The sequence below is a fragment of the Vipera ursinii genome, assembly GCF_947247035.1.
Source record: "Vipera ursinii genome assembly, chromosome: 11".
Classification (NCBI taxonomy): Eukaryota; Metazoa; Chordata; class Lepidosauria; order Squamata; family Viperidae; genus Vipera; species Vipera ursinii.
Window position 1 is genome coordinate 12,141,180 of NC_139524.1, and position 17,238 is coordinate 12,158,417.

At 40.1% G+C, this 17,238-nt stretch overlaps 1 protein-coding gene across 4 annotated transcripts; it reads left to right on the forward strand.

Moving 5' to 3' along the window:
• The first annotated feature begins 826 nt into the window (after positions 1–826).
• On the forward strand, positions 827–16,709 carry FAH (fumarylacetoacetate hydrolase). 4 transcript variants are annotated; one of them, XM_083371363.1, is made up of 14 exons: positions 827–1,481; positions 3,476–3,586; positions 4,917–5,038; positions 6,079–6,128; positions 7,177–7,267; positions 8,014–8,111; positions 8,218–8,270; positions 9,010–9,109; positions 10,803–10,933; positions 11,722–11,797; positions 12,602–12,648; positions 12,752–12,853; positions 13,706–13,823; positions 15,071–15,240. In XM_083371363.1, the coding sequence occupies exons 3-14, from the start codon at positions 4,935–4,937 to the stop codon at positions 15,145–15,147; spliced, it is 1,047 nt and encodes a 348-aa protein (XP_083227489.1). In that variant the 5' UTR covers positions 827–1,481; positions 3,476–3,586; positions 4,917–4,934; the 3' UTR covers positions 15,148–15,240. The 4 variants fall into 4 exon arrangements, with proteins under 4 accessions (XP_083227489.1, XP_083227488.1, XP_083227487.1 ...); XM_083371362.1 differs by lacking the exon at positions 827–1,481 and adding an exon at positions 2,216–2,335; XM_083371361.1 differs by lacking the exon at positions 827–1,481 and adding an exon at positions 16,393–16,709 and having other exon boundaries at positions 3,084–3,586; positions 15,071–15,150.
• The last annotated feature ends 529 nt before the right edge of the window (positions 16,710–17,238 follow it).

The following is a 17,238-nucleotide window of genomic DNA, read 5'->3' on the forward strand; positions in this document are numbered from 1 at the left end:
ATCAAATGCCCTTCGCCCAGTGCGCTCCCACAGGGAGGGTCTGCTCAGGGTCCCGCCGGTAAGAGACTGCCGGCGGGTGACACCCAGGGATAGGGCCTTCTCGGTGGGAGCGCCTGCCCTCTGGAACCAGCTGCCGGTGGAGCTGAGAACTGCCCCCGACCTTCGATCATTCCGCCGGGGCCTGAAGACCTGGCTCTTCGAGCTCTCGGGCCCAGACTGAGGAGGAATTTTTAATTTGGGGTTCTTTTTAACTGACTACAGGGTTAATTTAATATTTTTTAATTTGGTTCTTAATTTTTGTATTCTGGATTTTTAATTCCCTGTAAACCGCCCTGAGTCCTCAGGGAATAGGGCGGTATATAAATATAACTAAATAAATAAAAATAAATAATGAATGATGAAGTTCTGCTTTGTTCCCTTTCTAGAAATGCATATTTGTAAGGAAATTATGGTCTTTTGACTTAACAGGGATTCAAGAATTATCAGAGGATTGACTATTTGCGTATGACTCTGTGCATTCAATTATATGTTGCAAAAATGCTGTTTGTTCATTAATGGCATTTCTAACCAACTCAGTCTGAGAGGATCCTACATATAATATGCCACAAAGGAAGCAATCTGCATGTACAAAAAAAAGAGTTGTATATCACAGCAAGTCATTGTGTTGTTGGTTTGTTTCTGGCTTTGGTTAGGCTGAGTGAGCCAAACTATTTCTTGTTTGTAAAGTTTTATTAATGGCTTTGCATTATTTATTTGAAATGTTTATTAGCCGAAGAGCCCTGAGATTAGAAAATACCACCAGCCAAATTTCATTGTATATCCCCCAAGGTCACCTGGCCTTTGGTAAGAGCACCTCCAAGTTGTAAACCTTCATCTTTAGAGCAAGCCATCCCTCCACTGGGCTGATTATTCCTCTAGAAAGAGTGGGTTGAGTCTGGTTTATTAGCCATCATTCAGTCCATTACAGTACCAAGTCCTGGTTCTGAAGGTCAACCAACCTGCATTAGATGAAAAAGAGATACTGAAAAGCATAGAGGACGACATGGAGCCTTGAGGGACCCCATAGTCCAACCAGCAGGAAGCATAGTAGTTATACCCCACTTCCTGGAAATGAGTATCCCAAGTAGGAGAAGAAAGTTTATACCCCATTACAAATCCTAGAACCTACTTAGAAGGACCTGGTGGTTGAAGTTACTCAAACCGTTGAGAAGTCCAAAAGAACCAACAGAGTCACACACTCACTTTTCCTGGCACAAGCCGTCCCTAGAGTGATATTTCTCTGTTCCACAACAGGGCCTGAACACAGATTGAAATTGATCAAGACAATCAGTTTCTTCCAACCAACCTGGAGTTGATTGGCTGCTCCTGGCTCAAGGATCTTGCCTAGGAAAAGAATAGATTCCTGATCTACAAGAGTTTTTCTCCTCTAGATCCAGATTGGGTTTCTTTCTGAAGGTGACCTGGTCTCTTCTGAATGAAAGGTCAATTACACATTAATGAATTCATCTATGGACAATTTAAAAAGCAAAAACAAAAAAACCATAGTTTCAAAAGAACCTAGTGTCGGTACGTGGAAGATTGCAAGAACTCTGCCTGACAACATTTAACCATCTTTCAAATGGAGTTGTTTCGGTCAGAAAATCTGAAAAGCACCATGCCAGTTTCAAACTTTTTATAACGTAGCATTACAAAAAAGGAAGAATCTTAAGACAAATGTTTCTTGATGGTTTGAAGGAGTGGGGGAGGGCGGGGAAGGATTTCTTGTTAAATTTCTACGCTGTCCATCTCACTAATTAATACATACAGCAACTGGGCTAGGTGCATCTCTCAGCCATCACAAATTCTCGCTTTTGATCTCGAGAGATTACCTCAAAGTAAAAAAGTAATATGTTTTACTTACCTCACCCTCTGTGGAAAAGGATTCCATAGGGCAGGTTTTGAATGGGGAAATGGGAAATTCTCATCCACTTTAATAAAAGACGTGCTGGTGTCTTTTATTAGGTTTGAATCCGCTGGATTTGGCAGAAATTTGGAGGCTGCAGATGTTGCCTCATGTGCACATCTGGTACTGTTTAACTTCCTGGTTTTATAGACTGTAAATTCAGTGAGGGAGGGATAGAAAAGACAAAGGCGGATTGGCTGTTTCACGTTGAAACAGGAGGGGCCCACGGGGTGGGTGGGTGGGTGTAGCAACCCAAGCAACATCTGGGAAATTCTCTCTTTCTCTCCATTGTGCGTGAAAGATCAAAGCAGCATGTCTTTTATTACAGTGGACGAGAATTCCCATTTCCCCATTCAAAACCTGCCCTATGGAATCTTTTCCACACAGGACGAAGTAAGTAAACAAATTACTTTTTTTTTTACTTTGAGTTAATCTCTCTTGTTTTCCTTCTGAGTCCTGGGAATCCAATGCGGGCATTTTGCCTTGGGAAATTGCAACACTGCAAAGTCTTAACGATTGGGAAACCGTCATCAAGGCTGCCATTAATTGTCAGGAAACTCGCTTGTGAAAATCACTTTTAAAAATCTACCCAGACTGCTACTAATTTCCATAGCATTGTAGCCATTGGTGGGCAGCGGCTTAAATGATAATTGGAATAGTATCAAAGGATGTTAATTGAGAATGCTAAGCCTAGAATAGACCACAGAAGTTTTCATAAAGCTGCAACTTCTGCTTTGGCCTCCCCCTTCTGCATTCAAAGTGTCGAGTTGACATCTCTTTTCAATCTTCTCTTAACTGGATTCTAATCTTGATGAATCTGCTAATAAACGTTGACTTAACAAGGTTTCGCTTAGTGACCATTCAAAGTTACAACGGCACCGAAAGAAGTGGTTTATGGCCATTTTTTACACGACCGTTGCAGCGTCCCCATGACCACATGATTTACATTCAGATGATTGACAAGTGGTTTGTATTTATGACAGTTGCAGTGTCCCGAGGTCACGCAATCAACTTTTGCAAACTTCTGATAAGCAAAAGTTTCATTTAACAATTGTGTTACTAATTTAACAGAAACTCAAAACCAATCCTCTGCTTTTTCCAGGGGAACCCTAAGAGGGAGAAGATTTATGTAAATATTAAATCTATGATTCCTCTCTTGACAATAACAGCTGGCCAGCCATAAAGCTAACATGGAGGGCCACCAAGATCAGAAGCACCAGAGCAATTGAACTCTACACTGCACGTTACACATTAACTTTCCTGTTTGCTGAAGTTAACTGAGGGACAAGCATTTGAGGGATGAGATTTTTCAAAATGTAAAAAAGACTTAACCTGTCCAACTCCAATTCTCTTTCTGTATTTATTTCTGACGGGATACATCTGCAGAGAGACAGAGTAAGATTTTTAATGCCTTCTCCCCGCTTCTCCCCAATTCACTTTTGGGAGCCGTGGATAACGAAGATTATTACTTTGGTAGATTGGAATAGCAGCCGAGAAATTTCTGCTCCTCATGTATATTTCTCTCTCTTGCAGCCAAGACACAGGATTGGAGTAGCAATTGGTGATCAAGTGCTAGACCTCAGTGCTGTTAAACATCTTTTCGATGGGCCTGTCCTTTCAAAGCAACACCATGTTTTTGACCAGGTATCTTTCTTTCTTTCTTTCTTAGGAGAGCCATCTTATATAGAACGTCTTCAGTCAAATTTAACTACTGGTGGGTTTCTTAGATTTTTTCAGGGCTTGCCAGCCTATTGCTTCTTCTGAAAACCATAGTAGTTGAAACATGGTGGTCAGCTATAGAGTTGGTTACATTTTGGTACCAGGATTAATTTTGAAGATCAATAGAACAGTCTACCTGCAGAGGTTGTCAGCTGTTCATCTTTTAGAGGTTTTAACAAAGAGCTGGTCACCTCTTGAGGATGGATTGATGGGTCTTCCTGCAGAAGAAGATGCTTGCCGTTCCTTTTAGTTGTATAATCCTTTGATTCCATGAGTGGGTTCAAAGTTTATGCCAGCCCTTCAAGTCAAGGTGTTGTCCAGGAATCTGGAAGTTAATGTTTATAATCTGGAGGATGATTGTATTGGAGAGAGAGTGATGTCAGGAGTCTCCAACCTTGTGCCACTTTAAGACTTGTGGACTTCAACTCCCAGGCTGGCTGGGGAATTCTGGGAGTTGAAGTCTACAAGTCTTAAAGTGGTCAAGGCGGGAGACCCCTGAGTTATGTAATAGCTTAGTAGGCAATGGTGCACTTCTATATGTTTAGATTCTGGACTTAGCAATCATGGATGACTCCCTTAAAAGCCACAGTGCTTATGAGTTAAGTCAATGAAATAGTTTGTTGCCCTTTCTATGTGAAGGTCCCTCATCTTCATTCGTCTTGAAGCTACTGCTCTCAAGACTTACCCTCCCCACCAGGTCCACCTTTGACAGGAGCCACAGGGATCACGATAATGTCAGGTTTCTCTCAACAAGCTAGAATGGAAGACTGCATTCTGGGAAACAAAGAGCTCCAATCCAAGATCATGAAGATTTTACAAAAGCATTCCAGTGACTGCTCTTTAGAGTGAAACCAAACGTTATTTTTTGTTGTGTGTGTCCTTTTCTCCTGTCCCTTCATGTAAAGAGCTCCGAGTCCCTCGCTTTTGAGTGGGAGAAGCAGTTTTCGTCTACCGCTTGTTCTATTGACTGACTGATATAGTATCAAGTTCTAGAGCATGGCCCTTGAGAAAACTGACAGAGATACTGTATTTGTGCCTTCCCCAAAGAGTCCTTAGCTATCCCTCCGTGGAGCCTACATTCTGCATGCATGACTAGCAGAGTATCCCGCCACGATTTTCCATTAGTATTGGAGTGGACAAATGGCTTCAAGGTTGCACATCGGGCTGGAATTGAGATCTTTGGGGGGCTTGTTGTCCATATCCTGTATCAGAGCCCTGGATAGACATGCTTTTTCTCCTTTTACCTTGGTTGCAGTCGACTCTCAATGCTTTTATGGCATTGGGCTGGGAAGCTTGGACGGAGGCCAGATCATTGCTGCAAAAGATTCTCTCTGACAAAGAGCCAACACTCAGAGATAACACTGAATTACGCAAAAGGTACTTGAATACAGAACTGGAGCATTGCACTTGGGGCTGTGCATGTACGCGTGATGTGCAATTTAGTGGGAGTGCAGTAACAATGGTTTCCAAAAGGTCAGACTCAAAGATTTAGCTTGTTAGCTAGCTAGAATGTGCCCTTAAAACAGCAATTCACTGGACAAGAGTAACAGTGTCATCTTACCTTGATGGAGATATCCAGCTTCTATTGCCTAGGGCCCTAGGCACTGCATTGGCAGATTTGCAAGGTTGATGTCAGCCATGCTAGGTAGACCTGACCAAAAAAATCAACCCCCACAGGAGGGCTTAACTTGCTTTTATTGAGATTGACCATTATAACAGAATCTTGCAAATTTTATTGTGCCTCCTCCCCCTTCTTATACTCCACTGAATTAGGGAAATATCTGCTGAAGTCACTTCTTAGTGTTATCTCATAGGTCTTCTGGACTGTAGAACAAAAAGCAAAAAAAAAAAGGAAAAACATCTGGTAAGATCGGAAAAAAACAATAGGCTATACCTACATTGAGTGTTGCCCATCACTATACAGTTTAAGCACTATGTTGCAGCAAATGAGAGAGATTTGGAAATGGGAACACTAAGTGGTAATTTATGCCCTCTGAGCTTGGTTGTTTTCTTGCAGATGGGTACTCTAGGTACTCCTAGAAGGGAGTAGGGTTTGCCTTCTAGCATTAGTGTTGTTAGTTAGTTGGGTAACATCTGCAAGAAAGCAACCAAGATACCCCAAAGATGCTTTTCCACAAGTCAGCTGGCCTTTCCTGTTTTGCTTTGAAGATGTTTCGCTTCTCATCCAAGAAGCTTCTTCAGCTCTTATTGAGAGTCTGCATAGACAACCCTGAGCTATAAATATTCTCTTCTATTGGCACAAGTGATTTATACTTTAAAAGCCAAGGAAACTTTGAGGACATTCAGCCTGAGTTAGTCTAAATCCTTGTATTAGTGGTAGAGAGTGAAGGAAATGTCAGAAGAATTGTTTCTTGAGAATAAAAATGCTCGACCTGCTTCCTTTGCTTTCTCCCCAGAGCATTTTTACCGCAAGCCTTTGCAATAATGCATCTTCCAGCTGAAATTGGTAAGTTCTTTGAATGTATATCCTCTCTATAGTTTGTAACCACGTAGGAGCAAAGTGATCAGATTCTGAAATCTGCCACTCAAACTCCTTTATAAAAGAAATGGCAAACTACTTTCCTGTGCGTAAAAGAAGACTTGAACCTGGTCGCCTTCTTGTAGAGTTAACATTTGGCTTGCAAGGAAAACTATTGGCGTGTTGTGTCCAGAAACGGAGACTGCTTCTCAGATCTGACTTGATGAAAGCGGATTTGAAAGGGCCTACATACCTTTTACAGTCAGTAATATCAATGAAGCGGAAGAGAATTATAAACCTGAAAAAGGGTTGTTTGGAGGGGTGGGTTTGTACATGGATGCAAACACAAATAATAAACAAGAATAAACAAGAGATTCCATTGAGGAACACCAGAGGGCAGTAGAAGAATTGTAGAAGAACCTTCCTTTAAAAACAAATAAATACTTGTTAGTCATTGGAGAAGGGGGGGGGGGGAATTCCAAACTTATTTTAAGACATTGATTGTTTGACTGATTAATTAACCAATACTTGCCTGTCTGTCTGGATCTGGAAGTTCCATAGGATCTCAGCTTTCTTATTTTCCACAACCTTTTGTGGGGCCTGCCTGCCTGCCTGCCTATCTATCTAATCTATCTATCTATCTATCTATCTATCTATCTATCTATCTATCTATCTATCTATCTATCTATCTATCATCTATCTATCTATCTATCTATCTATCTTATCTATCCATCCATCCCTTTGGGTCTTTCTTCCTTTTGTCTCTGTTTCTCTGGCACCATAATTTTCTATCTGACATCCCCTCCTTTCTTTCTGTCTGCCTGAGATTTCATTTTTCTTATTCTTTCTATTTCTTTCTCTCTCTCTCCCTCCCTCTCTCTCATATCTCTAGGTACATTTATATCTGTTTGTCTGTGTCTGTCTGTCTGTCTGTCTGTCTGTCTGTCTCTATCTATCTATCTATCTATCTATCTATCTATCTATCTATCTATCTATCTATCTATCTGTCATCTTCATTCATTCATTTTCCTTCTAGGAGATTACACAGATTTCTACTCCTCTCGGCAACATGCTACAAACGTTGGAATGATGTTTAGAGGAAAGGAGAATGCGCTGATGCCCAATTGGTCAGTAACTGTTTTTCCCTGTCTGTACACGATATGGGGGACCAAATTTATTGGTGAATATCTGCAATCATTTATTGTCTGCATTTTAGCTGCTTCATTTTCAAGGGGTTGACCTTTTGTTGGGACCAGAACAAAAAGTGGAATAGGCTTAATGTAATTATACTTCAAACGTAATCGAATGGAAGCTGAATTAGTGTTCTGAAAATATCAGTTGGATAGTAATTTGCTGTCCACTTTGTGGACCACAAAAAGAAATCAAGGGATGAATAAATAAAGATTTGGGGCCAAATTGTAGATTTGTGTGGTCCACAGCTTGAATCTAGTTATCTGTCTCTCTCTGTCTAGCTAATTTTTATGTTGCCTCCTTCATGGTTTTGGAGTGACTCACAGCAAAATCCTTTAAGAACCATCCCAGAAAGCATTGAAAGCAACAGAGCCTATAAAATCGTTAGCACTGTTCCATAATTTGGATGTTTCCTTTAAAGTGCAGTCTCTCCCCACTGAATTTCAAAGGGCAATGAAGAGAGTACTGTTGTCATGTGGGCAGGAAATTATTCCACAACAAGGGCAAGACTTGGTTTTGTGTATTGTTTCACATTGGTGAAGAAACCTGCTCTGGTCCTTATGGTCTACATGGAATAGATGTGCAGATTCTACCACTCTCAGACCATTCCACAGATGGTGAGATGTGCCTCCAGAGATCAGAACTAAGATATGCTTTTAACACACGACCCATGTTTTCCAAGGTTGCATCTACCAGTTGGGTACCATGGACGTGCTTCCTCTGTTGTCATATCTGGGACCCCAATCAGAAGACCAGTGGGCCAAATGTGTCCTAATGACAGTGAGTCTTTTAGGTTTCTACTTGCAGTTTTCAGTACTTAATTTTTCTTGGTTTTTTTGTTGTTGTTTTTTAAAAACCACATTTACAAATTCTGTTTAAACTGCAGGTAAAAGTCCCCTTGTTGCTGCTTCCAAGCGTTTGGACATTGAATTAGAAATGGTGAGGTTGTGTTGTCCTATAGCTTCTTCTTTCTTCTTTCATTGACACGATCTACACCCCCTTTCCCTTTTTTTAAAAAAAATATTCAATTACTACATGTACACACACACACATATGGCTACAACTTGATTTAAATTAATCAAAACAATAAAAATGTTAGAAATTCTTGTTTATGTATAAAGTGTACAGTCACCATGTGCTTTACTGCTTAACTGTTTTACTATAACAGGAAACTCTACTTAGGACAAAAGAATATAAGAGTATATATACCATAGATCCAAACTTTTAAATACTTCCATCTATGGACTGAATCCCACTGTAGGTGTTGCACAAAAATATATTCCAACAATGAATTCCAATGAAAAGCATTTGGTAAACACTGCAATTGAAAGCAGCAAGAGAACGAATGGCATCCATCTATGAGCAAAGATGAGCAAAATTGTGTAGTAATTTCTGGATCCTCTTCAGTAGAATTTACTGGAGAAATGTGGGGAAGAGAAAGAGGGATTCCAAGATCCAGAAAATTGATTTAAGGCTGTTTCCGGAGCTGGCTAGGCAGGGATTACAGAAGAGGATCATAATGCAGATTTTGCTTCACTATTCCATCATTGCATGTTGAGGTTTCTGATCAAGAATTCTCAAGAGCCCTTCCATTTTGTCTCAAGGTCAGTTGTCTGGCCATATGCTTTTGATATGCTTTTCTGATACGTCTGACAAAGTTTTCCTTCTACCTTTCCAGGCATTTTTCGTAGGGCCTGGAAACAAGCTTGGAGTACCCATCCCCATTGATGAAGCTCACAAACACATCTTCGGGATGGTCCTCATGAATGATTGGAGTGGTAACGAACCATCGATCTTATTTCTTTGATAGTAGACAATATGCTAACATAAGGCAGAACAAATCTTCTGATTTGCTCAAGATTTGGCTTCCAGATTTTGCTGGAAGTTGGGCAGCTGAATGAGTGAGTGAATGAGTGAGTGAGTGAGTGGGTGAGTGAATAAGAGAACAAAGTGAAGCAGAAGACCCAACTTCTATAACTGACGGATGGATGTAGAAGTCACTGTACATACTATTTGACATCTTCTCTTTTTTTAAAAAAAAAATTAGAGTATTTTATAAAAAAAAATCTTCTGGAATAGAGAATGCAATAGGTATCAGGAAAAATATCTAGGGGCACAATGTTTATATCTGTGTGAAAAGTTAATTAATAATTGTCCCGGAAATGCCAGTAACATTTTAAAAGCTTATGATACTAAGACATTTACTTATGGTGTTATGGAAAATCCCCTACTGTGTCTAATTGCCATTGAGTGTGTTCAGGTTTAACACCAAGCTATTATTCTGACTGAAGATTTTTAGATAACGCTTAATTTTTAAAATTACAGTAGTAGCCAAAATTGTGGAAACCTTTTGGGAAAAGTGTACAGTAGAAATGCCACCTTTGGTTAAGTTTCCACCAATTTTTCTTCTAATTTCTTTATAACTGTAGCCTTGTTCACTTAATAATACTATTTTACATCACTTTCTGGGCAACCAGTCAACTCTCTGCATCATTACTTTAATTTTATTACGTTTTACAAGCTCACTAAATGAAAGAACCCAAAAAAACCCAACCAACTTGATAGCGATCACGTAACACACTGACAAATGTCCTCCTCTCAGTATGACATGACATCAATAGCTGAATCCCACTGTGATCTGATTGGCTGATTGCCAAAACACGATGACCCCTGATTGGCTCTCTAAACACTCATGCTCATTGGCTACAATGAGATGAAGGAAAGCTACCTGATTTCAACCTGAGCAAGTTGTGCTTCCTTTTTCTGGTTATTTGGCTATAACTTTTCATAGAATACAGTACAGATGATTAAACCAACTATGTTGCATTACGTTCTTGATTAAATCATCTTTCCATTGATATATAATTTTATGGTACTACTCCAAAAAAAGAAAAAAGTGGTGTTATTAGCCATCGAACCTCAAAGATATACTTTTCCCAAAAGGTTTCCACAATTTTGGCCACTACTTTATATGCTATCTAGTAAAAAAAAAAGTAAATAAATAGGGCTTAGCGTGTTCTAAAAACTAACAGAATAATGGAGTTGGAAGGGACCTTGGAGGTCTTCTAGTCCAATCTCCTGCTCATGCAGGAGACGCTATACCATTCTGGACCAATGCCTGTCCATTCTGTTCTTAAAAACCTTCACTGTTGGAGCACCCACAGTTTCTGGAGGCAAGTCGTTCCACTGATTAATGATTGATCAGTTGTTCCACTGATTATGTGGATCTACGCAGTCAGAAGCAAGCACACCTAGATTAAGTCAAGCCTATTTCTAGGGATCTAGAGAGGTTTGGAAAACTTCAAACATGGGTAACATGTGCTGCTCTCTGTGTGGATCTATGTTCATGTTCTTTCTCTGATAAGATGGGTTTATGGAACTCAGAATTCAGTTGCTTACAAACAAATTAAGAGTTTTTAGACACAATTTTGATGATTTCATCATGAAGGTTTCTCTTTTTCCCCCCTTTAGCTCGTGATCTTCAGAAATGGGAGTATGTCCCCCTCGGTCCATTCCTTGGCAAGAGTTTTGGAACCACTATCTCTCCGTGGGTTGTCACCATGGAAGCCCTGATGCCCTTTGCATTGCCAAATCCTATCCAGGTTGGTACAAAGTATAAACACATGAAACTCCACCATGAACTTAAAGTAGTCAAGATACCAGACCCTACCACTTTGGGGAGATACTGTCTCTCCAAAATTCAGTTTAGCTTCATTCACTACACTGATCCAAGATGTGTTCATACATATTCATGTGCACAATACCATGGAGGTTTCAATATTACCTAATTAGCCTGAAACTATTAACATGTAACTAATACTTTGATATGAGCTGCAGCATTTTTTTTCTTACTCTAATGTTATTCTTAACACTGGATGGAAAGCTAAATAATTCTATGCTTGAAATATTGATATCCTAAATTATAATTAATACTGACAAAACCTGGTGCTCTGTTTTCGGCATCTTAAACTTTTTAAACAATTATGGAAAATTGTTTTATTGTCAGACAAAGAATCAGGACCGCCTGTTACGTTCTACTTAAGCTGATTTATTGCTCATGTCAAGAATCTAGTTAACAGTCAGCACTAAATTGGCACTGGAGAAGAGCAAATGGAATTCAAGAGGGCCTGGTGTTGGGTTCCTTGTGGGAATGTAATGATTCCAGGCTGATTCCTCTCTTGATTCCACCCCAGACTCTGCCTGTCCTTCTACATTTATACAACCATCACTTCACTGAAACAATGTAATATATCAAGAGTTAAACAATATAATAAAATGGAAAACAGGTACTTTGGTTAGCTTCTGCTTCTGAGTGTTGCATGAACCATAGTAGTTAGCATTCTAACTACCCAGTTTGGTATTAGAATGATATTTCTTATACTCTTTCAAGGACCCCAAGCCCCTGCCTTACCTTTGTGATGACCAGCCTTATACTTTCAACATAAACCTCTTTGTTGCTATAAAAGGTAGGTACGCTGTGGTTCCAAGTCAGTTTACAACTTGCGGAGCTCCAGAGGAGCAAATTCACGAGACCATGACATGTGACTTGGAAGCATGGATGATGCAATCTTGTTGAGAATGTAGAAAACCGTCCTCTCTCCAAGCAGTTGATCCAACCTGAGAGAGATCAAGATTCTTGCTTGGAGCTATCTCCATCCTGTTACTACCTAGATATATGCCAGACCCTTTGAGGTAGTCCAGACCAAAAAAAGCACCAACCATGATCACTAACACTACCTTTATTGTAAGGTTTCAGTAACAGAATCTTGCAAATCTGAAAATATTTCTCCCCTCCTTTCCTTTTAATTCCTAGAGAACTAGAGGGGGGGGATCTTCCGAGACACTTCCCATGCCCCTTTTTCTTGTGTGGGTTGAGATTCCTTTTGCATGATGGTTATCTAGTCTCAAGAAAGGAGACTATTTGCAGCTCAGGGTTCAAATGAGGGGTCCTTGGTGCTCTCTGAGCTTGATTGTTTTCTTTCATTACCCAATGAGGTAGCGTTATCAGTACTAGCTGCTTGTCTGCGCCATTGTTCTTCCTCTTGTCTCCCAAATTAATTCCCACATACCATTACAATATACTAGACACATTATGTGAATTTCAGATGGAAGTCATCATTGCCCAATAGTTAATGAAAAGGAAAACATCCTGCAAATGTGGTTAATTTGTGCTTATGCAGATTAAAGTTCCCTGGTGCATGTGTTTGATCCCGTTCAAAATTTAGGGTGGGCACAACCTTGTTCCCTTAATAGTCTTTGCTTGCTTTCAGGAGATGGTATGAACAAGCCGGTAAATATTTGCAGGTCAAACTTTAAGGTAAGAGCAAAAGTTATTCTAATCTAATCTCTCGTATAACCTATGGAAAACTGATGTCGCTTCATTTGTCTATATGGCTATAATTCTCCTTCTTGATACATAGCACATGTATTGGACCATGAAACAGCAGTTAACTCACCACACTGTTAATGGTTGCAACCTCAGACCAGGAGATCTTTTGGCCTCTGGAACTATTAGTGGACCAGTAAGTATTGAATTGATCATACCGTTATCAAAATATTTGCATTAAACTTTTAAACCTGCTGTGAGGAATCTAATCTCCATAGAACTAAAGCCGTCCAGGTTTTCAATCTATTCCAAAATGTATCTCAATAATTCCTTGGTAATCTCCAGATTCAGGCAGACCAGTAATAAACGAAACGCTCAGGAACCAACCCATAAGCTCACCAGTAATAAACATTGAGTCATAGAAGAACTTGGGAATCACAGCTTTTGGCATTAGGAGTTAGGTTCCCTGCTACTGTGTCAAAGTATGGTAGGAAAAGACAGAAAGTGCCCACAGAACTTCATTCCTTGTTATGACTATAGCTGGTATCAAGGCCTTAGTGGTATAGCAAGGAAAGATGGCACCATGGGACATGTAGTTCTCCATTTCCAGTATCCCCAGTTGCAGTATATGTGTAGTAACAGCCATTGCTGTAGGTCCTGCCGCATGCTTTATCAAGATTGGGTTCTTCCTAATTCTTCACTTTCTGCTTTGAGAAAATAACGTAGAGGATGGAAGATAGAAAGAGTGGTAGGCTTTTCTGCCAGGCAAAGTAGAATTTAGATATAGCTTAATTTGAATTCTTCCTGGCAGTTTTTATTCTGTCGTGATTCTGAGATTGTATATGCTTTAGCTAAAAATAACAACAGCCAAACATTCTCCAGGCTCTCTCTCATCTCCCATATAATAAAATATTAAATTATGGTCAAGGATTGACAGCAGTCTCATACTTCAAATCCCAGCCTTAATTTCTGCAAAAGAGAGGCCAGGGCAATAGTTACATCCGCCAACTGATGCTCAGTTTTCTTGTTCCGATTTCTACTTTTGAAGGAACCTGAGAATTTTGGGTCCATGTTGGAACTGTCCTGGAACGGGACAAAAAGTATCGATCTGGGGAATGGTCAGTCCCGAACATTCTTGCAGGATGGAGATGAGGTGATTATGACAGGTAAGCAAATGTGAGCATCTCTAGCCTGGGCTGGATAGGAGAAACATCTGGATGGGAAGAAAGAAGCTGATATGAAATCTTGGGAAATGTTTATGCATCAATATTGGGGCCAGGATGTTAATTTCATGGGAGCTCTGGGGCATGTCCCTGAGATTTTAATAGGGGCCTCAGCCCGTGTCTTTTCTGGGCTTTGAATGAATCGGATATGTTTTCATGCTGCAAGATCGAATCTGGATCAGTCAAAGGTTTAGTCTTCTGAGCTTTTGGATTCATGCTGGAACCCATCCTTAGGGGAACTTGTCTTTACTGGAATATGTGCTTGGGCTATTCTATGAGTCGTATTTATGTGGCGCCTTCCCATTGGTTGATTGGTGTGGCCGTTGTTTCCTTGTGCTGCCAAACTCTCAGCCCCTAAGTACTTGATAAGCTGGCGATAAATCATCACTCCAGTTGACTGACAAGGGGCCCGTTTCCCAGGCTTCAATCATTATTCATTCCAGGAGAGAGAAATTCCCTGAGGATGGGATCCAGCATAAGTCCTAAAGTTCAGAAAATTAAAATCCTGGTTCCAGTGACCGACCCAGATTGGATCTTGCAACGTTATTCCGGGACACGCATATTTGCCTTTATTCACATTTTCGTGTTGTTTGCTGCCCAAGATATCTCAGTGGATTGATGATTGACCCTGGAAATAAATATTCATCCATTTTGGCCCCTGAAAATATTGATTCTAGTTGCAGCTTGGGGGTGGGTTTGTTCTCTCTCAAAGGCATTGCTGGCATGTTGAGTAAAAAGCTGAGCTGGATTGCAGTCTTTCTTGTCAGTTAGATTTATAATATAGTTGCAGGGATTTGGGGAAAACATGTTTGATTTGTTCCACATGCTTGCACTTCTTTGATCTTGTTCTCTGGTGAAACAATCTCGACTGTTAATTCCTAAGTAACCTGATTCCAAGTAGGTACAAACTCTGTATGCTTATTGTTGTGTAGCCAAAGCATAATCTTCCATATTCGAGATCAGATCAAAGCAATTTTGGGAAATTCTGGAGTTTTGCCAATACAATAATACTAATCATCTTTAAGATGGAGGAATATCCCCTCAAACGTCTGGTTTGTGGCCTCAGAATGAGTAGGCTGTGATGGGAGGAAGGGAAATGCATGTAAAGGAGGGAATGTAATGGAGTATACCAGAAAAGAGCAATTTTTAAAAATTGGTTAACAATTGCCGATATGATTCTTTTCTTTCAGGGTACTGTCAGGGAAAAAGTCACCGGATTGGATTTGGTGAATGTTCTGGAAAAATCCTCCCTGCCAAAACCATCTAAGAGGTTGTCCTTGACAAAACATACAAAATGTAGAATTTTGGTGTTATTTCTATCTTTGTTTGATGTAAAGAAACATACAAACACTATGTTGGTTACAGTTTTCTCTCTCTTTTTTTTTTAGTCAATGTTTTTAAGAAACAATTTTTGGACACTTACAGATTTCTGATTTCCTGATATTTTCTTGGCAAATTTATTTTGCTTTTTCAAAAGGCAGCTGGACTTGCTTAGTTTTTCTTTGAAGACGTTTTGCTTTTTCATCCAAAAAGCTTCTTCAGTTCTAAACCGAGGAAGCTTCTTGGATGAGAAGCAAAACATCTTTTCAAGAAAAAAACAAAAACAAAATCCAGTTGCCTTGTGAAAAATCACCTTTGGGACAACCATGACCTGGATGACTGAGAATCTTCACAGGTCTGGTTTTGTCAGCTCATTTTTTTTTAAAAAAAATCATTTATAAAAAATTCCATCATCATACGCAGGCATGTTAGCCTTGTAAGCTAGCTGAAAAAAAGTATGCACTGAATAGTTAATAATAATAATAATAATAATAATAATAATAATAATAATAATAATAATAATAATAATAATAATAATAATAATAATAAGTTGGAAGGGACCTTGGAGGTCATCTAGTCCAACCCCCTGCTCAGGCAGGAAACCCTAGACCATTTCAGACAAGTGGCTGGCCAGTCTCTTCTTAAAAACTATTAAGTAATTCTATAAAATAAGGGACGCGGTGGCTCAGTGGGTTAGGACGCTGAACTTGTCGATCGGAAGGTCGGCAGTTTGGCGGGTCGAATCCCGAGTGCCGCGTAACAGAGTGAGCGCCTGTTACTCGTCCCAGCTTCTGCCAACCTAGCAGTTCGAAAGCACATAAAAAATGCAAGTAGACAAATAGGGACCACTACGGTGGGAAAGTAACAGCGTTCCGTGCGCCTTTGGCGTCTAGTCATGCCGGCCACATGACCACGGAGATGTCCTCGGACAAGCGCTGGCTCTTCGGCTTTGAAACCGAGATGAGCACCGGCCCCTAGAGTCGGAAACGACTAGCACGCATGTGCGGGGGAACCTTTACCTTTTTAATTCTATAAAGAATTACATTATTTTTCTATTCTTACTCCCAACTTCTTAGCACAGTTTTATACCAGTCAGTTAAGGCTAATCAAGCATCTGGTGAACATTTGACTCATATTGATTTATGTTCCAAAAAAAATCTTTAAGTGTCATAGAATTTCTTTTGTTCACCAGGTTCTTTCACCAACGAATTGCGTATCAATGGTCCATGGGAACCTTTGGAAGCTTGAGAACATGTTGCTCTCACAAAATGGTGGACCCTGGTGGGTGTGGCCAGTGGCAAAATACCCCTTTCCCAAAATGGAATCAATACCCACAGGACGCTGTCTATCATCTTCATGAGATTTTTTGAAAGATCACAAAGACTTTCCTGCCAGTCCATTTGATGCTGAAAGCTAGTTCTTTTTTATGTCTTTCTTTTCTTCGATAAGAGGTAGTCCATTTTGCAAATCCCTATTTAGGGATTCCTACCTTCTAACCATGAAATAAACCTGGGGTCTTCAAACTTGGCTCTTTTATGACTTGTGGACTTCAACTCCCAGAATTCCTCAGCCAGGCACGCGTGCCTGGCTGAGGAATTCTGGGAGTTGAAGTCCACAGGTCACAAAAGGGTCAAGTTTGAAGACCCCTGAAATAAACAAAGGAGATCTGTTCTTTGGGATGCAATGGCAAAGTGCTAGGATTTCAGCTCAGAGTATTCTAGAATTGCCTCCAGACATTTACAAACTAAATTTCTGTGCAGTCCTTGATCGGACCTTATTTTGGGGAAAACAAAATAGAAGGTACCAAGGCAAAGATCTCAACAAGTCCTCTGAAGCCACTTTGCTGCATGAATTGATCAATGACATGTGTGTACATGTTATCAATGGATTGTGGGGGCCCTCTTTTTTTGCAGCTTTGTGCTAAGGTATAAAAATGGGCTTATCCAGTAAATCAAATTAAGTGCATCGTGCAACTGTCCTCATGAGATCAAAAGTCAGAACTTGGATCCTTGAATATAGTCAAACTCTCATTTTATTG

Coding starts and splice junctions, on each gene's coding strand:
- FAH (XM_083371361.1), top strand. CDS start 3,350: ATGCCTTCTCCCCGCTTCTCCCCAATTCACTTTTGGGAGCCGTGGATA. Junction 11,798..12,601: donor CCTCTTTGTTGCTATAAAAG/GTAGGTACGCTG, acceptor GCTTGCTTTCAG/GAGATGGTATGAACAAGCCG. Junction 12,854..13,705: donor CTGGAACTATTAGTGGACCA/GTAAGTATTGAA, acceptor CTACTTTTGAAG/GAACCTGAGAATTTTGGGTC.